At 53.9% G+C, this 5,258-nt stretch overlaps 1 protein-coding gene across 1 annotated transcript in view; it reads right to left on the bottom strand.

Moving 5' to 3' along the window:
- The window catches only part of ARL2 (ARF like GTPase 2), a gene marked incomplete at its 5' end in the record, with an annotated part of 7,174 nt that extends 2,029 nt beyond the window's left edge, over window positions 1–5,145 (bottom strand). The window contains 4 exons of the mRNA XM_014588316.2: window positions 258–338; window positions 1,760–1,922; window positions 2,005–2,124; window positions 5,048–5,145. Coding sequence (XP_014443802.1) covers window positions 258–338; window positions 1,760–1,922; window positions 2,005–2,124; window positions 5,048–5,145 — 462 coding nt within the window. The remainder of the gene's footprint in view (window positions 1–257; window positions 339–1,759; window positions 1,923–2,004; window positions 2,125–5,047) is intronic.
- Window positions 5,146–5,258: the final 113 nt, after the last annotated feature.

The following is a 5,258-nucleotide window of genomic DNA, read 5'->3' as shown; positions in this document are numbered from 1 at the left end:
ATTCACGCCGGGCGCGTGTGCGTGCGTGCCCAAGATCCCGAGAGGAGAATGGAGGAGAAGGGATTGTGGCGTGACCATCCCCCCTGGGGCGGTGATTTCTTGCTTTCTGTCTCTGTCTCTCTCTGTCTGTCTGGCGAGTGCACGCGCCCTATAGCGAAAACCTCTCCCCCCCAAAAAAAATATTTAAAAAATTAATTAATTAATGAAGAAACGCATGCCCCTTTCCTCAGCGAGCCTGCCACCGGGCCTGGACTCACCTCACGAATGGCATTAGAGGACAGTGCTCCGGGCAGGTCCTGCTTGTTGGCAAAGATGAGGAGAGTTGCTCCAGCCAGGCGCTGGGGGAGAGAAGAAATGGGTTGGGGCTCAGGTGACAGCCTGACCTCTCTAGCGGCACAGTGTACCTGGGGTCAAAGATCTACCTGGAAAAGCAGGGCAAGACTCGGTAGTAGAGGGAGAGGCCCAGGTGAGTGGGCAGTGTAGACACAGCCATTGCAGCTGGCCTGGCATGGAGCGGAGGGAGCCCTGGATGAGGCTGGGTTCCAGTTTCTGTCAACCCCTACCCAGTGGGCACCGCTCTCACCCATGCCTCAATTCCTCTTTCACCAACATGGAGGGGGGGTTGGAAATGATAATCCCTGAGCTTCTGTGGTTCGGATGGCTCATGACTGAACAGGCACAGAAAACATGAGCACCCCAGGGGCCCATGGGGGTCTGCCGAAAGTGACCTTTCCCTCTTCCAGTCGTTCCACTCCCAAGGGGCTTCATGCTCTGCCTCTGGTTCTAGTTATCTCTGGATATGAGTATGTGTTTGCAACAGGGCGTCCCTCCATGGGGCTGGGTGACTCAACCGCTGTGGGCCTGGACCAGCCAGGCCTAGACTCAGTATGTGACAGTCATGACCTCATTTGACCTGCATGTTACTCCCAAGGGGGGCTACAGTCATACTCAGAGACATGGCCCTGTGTACCCAGGACAATCCCATGTGTGCCTGTTGTCCCTGCATACTTATTGCCAACTCCCTTTCGCTCTCGGAAGTATCCTGGCTTCCTATGAAGTGCAGTGTGGTACCCTGAATCAAACCTTGGAGCAGAAAGAGCGTATGAGTGACAAAACTGGTGACATTTAAATAAAACCTATAGGTAAGATAACAGTAATTCACCAGGATTAATTTAGTAGTTTTGGCAGATATACATAACATGGTTATGTAATGTTAAGACCAGGAAAAATACATGGTATCTATTATCTTCACAACTTTTCTGTAAATCTAAAATTTTATTTAAAGAAAAGTGTTTTGGACCTAACCAGCAAATAATAAGATCAGTCTAATTATAACTCCCGCTTTCAGGAATGAGGAAGTGGCGGTCCAGACAGGTTAAGAGATTCTCCTGAGGTTACAGAGTGAACAGACTCCATTGTTCCCAAAGTTCCACATGCTGGCATTAGGTCACTCTCTCCGAGACCCCATAATGTGGCTTTCATCACCCCATTTCAAGGTATGAAACTGAAACCCAGCGTGAAGCAGAGACATGAACTCAGGTCTCGGTCCCCAGCATGTGTCCTGCCTGTGGCCTTTGGGGCCTCCCCTAGCGGGGGCCCCAGGAAGGAATGGCCCTTGCCCTCAGTGTTCCTCTGGGGTCATGGATGCCTCTGGGAATCTGCTGAGAAAGGTGCCACCCCCACCCCCCATGTGCTCAGGAGTCGGGGCCTGGATGCTGCTGGAAGCCCAGCTCTCCCCGCCCAGCCGGGCCCTGCCCACCTCCTCCACCAGTAGGCTCTGGAGCTCCCGCTGGCAGTCCTCCATGCGCTGGCGGTCGGCGCTGTCCACCACCCAGATGAGGCCGTCGGTGCTCTCGAAGTAGTTCCGCCAGTAGGACCGCAGGGACTTCTGGCCGCCTACGTCCCAGATGTTCAGCTTGAATCTGGGCAGGGAGGTGGCTGAGGGTCAGCTGGGCCTCTCCCTGCCCTGCTCTGGGCTGGCCCACCCACAGGGACCCCACTCACCCCCGGTGCTCCAGGGTCTTAATGTTGAAGCCCAGTGTTGGGGAGATGGTGTCGATGTCTTCCCCATTGAACTTTTTGAGGATGGTGGTTTTGCCAGCATTGTCCAGGCCGCTGGGCACACTACGTTAAGGAGATGTCCCTGTGCTCTGCCACACGGTGACAGCATCACTGCGCCCCTCAGGGCACTCGTCATTTCCCACCACATATCAAAGTGAATCGAGCACATGCCATGGTAAACTGAGAGTACCAGGGTACAGATGTGTAGGCCAGCCCCAGGGCCTGGTGGTGAAGGAGTCAGATCCTACATGGTTGACCCTGGGAACTGAGTCCCAGACCCAGCAGCTTGAAAAACATGCCAGGCATGGGAACCAGCAGTTAGCATAATGGCTATGTCGCTGGACTCCCACGTAGTCGACCGTGGTTCGCGTCCCGGACCTGGTGGCTTAAAACTCACGCTGGGCGCGTGTGCGTGCGTGCCCAAGATCCCAAGAGACTGGAGGAGAAGGGATTGCGGCGTGACCATCCCCCCTGGGGGGGGGTGATTTCTCGCTTTCTGTCTCTCTGTCTCTGTCTGTCTGTCTGGTGAGCGCATGCGCCCTCTAGCAAAAACCTCTCAAAAAAAAAAAAAAAAAAAATGCCAGGCATGTGTGCCCAAATCCCAACAGGATGGAGAAGTGGAGAAGGGATTGCAGCATGACCACACTCCTTTAGGGAGTGCCTTCTCTCTCTTTCTCTATTTCTCTCTGGCAAGCACACGCACCTTCTTTGGAGGAGGAAAAAAAAATTCTATATAAGTTTTATCACCTCTGATGGCCATATAACAATTATTTGAATATCTTCTACTTCTGGGCACTAGAGAACAAAGTCCCTGTCCTTACACTCGAGTGGGGAGATGGCTGATAAAGGGAAAAAAAAGAAAAAAACCCTGCCAGATCCTGATAAGCATTAAAAGTACAACTGAGAGGCTTTTGGAGTGGGTCACTGGAGGTCCTTCCAGCTCAGGCGCCAGGGAAGGACTTTCTGAGGATCTAGAGTCTGCAATACAAGGAAGGAGCCAGCTTTTGGAAGGATGGAGGAAAGAGCCACTCCCACCTGCTTCTGGAATATTCCACGCCCTCTGCTACAGAATGCAGAAGAATAGGTGAGCCCCCAGTGTGAGAGAGCTGCCCTTCTCGTTCCTTCCAGACCTAGGGCGCTTGCGGCATGGCGGGCCATGGTGAGGAGAGCAGACTCTGGTCTCGGCTGCCTTGTATGGCTCCTTGGACTTGGGGCGAGTGGCTCAAAACCCTGACGTGGAAGTGAGGAGTAGCTCTCTGAGGTCATCGTAGCCCCTGAACACTGGCTGTGATTACCCTCCCCCCAGGCCTCCTCTCCTGGTTCATCCCCACCCGCTGACAAAGCCCTGCTCTGTCTCCCATCTTAGAAGCAACTCCCTCATTTATTTTTAGTGTTTGCTTTAGGGCACGTGTGCTGTCACAGAGGCAGAAAGAAGGAAAGTGAGAAAACACCCCTCAGCGGGGATGGCCACGCTATAATCCCCTCTCCTTTCAAGCCACTTTCTGGACAGGAACTGTACAGCTGGTCACGTGGGATCCAGCACCTTAACTGCCACACCACCTGCTGGACCCCAAACCGTCTTGATCGCTCTCTCCCATCCAGCTTTTCATTGCTATCTTTCCTTTCATGGCAGATCTCAAAATAGTTGTCCAGACCCTCCCCAATTCTTTTTTTTTTTTTTTTTTTTTGTCTTGAACCCATTCTCATCAAGCTTTCACTTCTCCAAACTGTCCTTGCCACAGTCGGTCATCAGGGACCTCCCTGCTGTTCTCCAAGGCCAGGTAGCCCCCCAAAGCATCTGACAGTGGCCGCCATCCTCCTCCCTGACACACGTCCTGCCCTTGGCTCTGGGCCAAGTGCTCCCAGGTCGGTTCCTTTCCTATCTCCCTGACCACCCTCTTCCTCCGAGTTCACCCTAGTACATGCCTGCTCTCTCCTGTCCACGTTCACTTCCTAGGTGACTTTGTCCAAAATCACAGCTTCAAATACTGTCTTTATGCTGATGACTCCCAAATATGTAGCTCTCAACCAACCACTTCCCTGGACATGGGTCCGGATCTCCAGCTGCTGACCTGACACTTCTAGGGTTTCTCAGAGGCAGCTCAGATGGCTAAAACAGAGTTCTGTTTCCCCTGCACCTGCTTCCCATCTTCTGTCTCAGCAAGTGGCTCTTCACCCTTCCAGCAGCTCGGGCAGGAGAGCTAGCAGCCAGGCTGACTTTGCCCTCACTGGGCTCACGTCTATTCCAGCAGCAATCCTGTCAGTCCTGCTGTCAAAACGCCCCCTACTGCATGTCTTCACTACTTCTGTCCAGGTCCAGGCCACTATCCTATCCCGCCTAACTGGTCCCAGGTCTCTCTGCACTTCTCACCTAACAGAAGAGCCAAGAACCCGAAGGCCCTTCTTGAGGTGGTTCCACTGGGTCCCTGGCCATTCCTGTGAATGCACTGTGTATTCCTCCTTCGGGATCTTATCCGCGCTGTTCCCTTTGCCTTAGAAGTTTTTTTCTCTAGGTACCACCTCTTCACTCAACTGTCACTTACTGTGGCCTTTTTTGTCTTTCTTTGACCTATTTAAACTGCACGCTTCTCCGTACCTACTACATATCGTATGTGCTGAATCATCTTCCCCCCATTACATTACAGAATTTCTAGGACTGCGGGGGTTTCTGTTCTGCTGTTTACTCCCAGCCCTTAGGACAGTGCTAGCACTTAGCAGATGCTATTTCGTGAATGAGTGAATTCCTAAGTTTTCAGAGTTCTTGAAACACACACGATGTGAATAAGTGTAAGTTACACACGCCCTTAAACGTCTTCTCTTCCCTGCCAGGGCGAGGCCGGGCCAGCTCCCGGATTGTGGATGGCTCACGGGGCCCGGCATGAAGCAGGGGCCGGCGCAGGCGCACGCTCACTGGCCTCAGAAGGTCGGCGAGGCCCTCAGGCCCACCCGCGCCTGGGACACCAACGGGCCGCGCTGCAGCACACACCTGGACAGTCGGACCCACAAGCCAGAAGACCCGCGGAGTCCACACCTGCCGCCCCTGGGAGCTGAGGGCGGGGCCCGCACGCCCCTGGGATTCCGAACTTAAGGGCGGCGCCGGGGCCTAGCACTCTCGGACAGGGGGACGAGATGGGAGAGGCGGAAGACAGTGGGCTCACGCTCGGGCGAGACCGACGTACGATAAGTCCGAGTCACCT

This window comes from Tupaia chinensis, unplaced genomic scaffold (assembly GCF_000334495.1).
Source record: "Tupaia chinensis unplaced genomic scaffold, TupChi_1.0 Scaffold000273_1, whole genome shotgun sequence".
Taxonomy (NCBI): domain Eukaryota; kingdom Metazoa; phylum Chordata; class Mammalia; order Scandentia; family Tupaiidae; genus Tupaia; species Tupaia belangeri.
The sequence above is the reverse complement of the archived record's forward strand: the minus strand, read 5'-3'. Positions and strand labels throughout refer to the sequence as shown.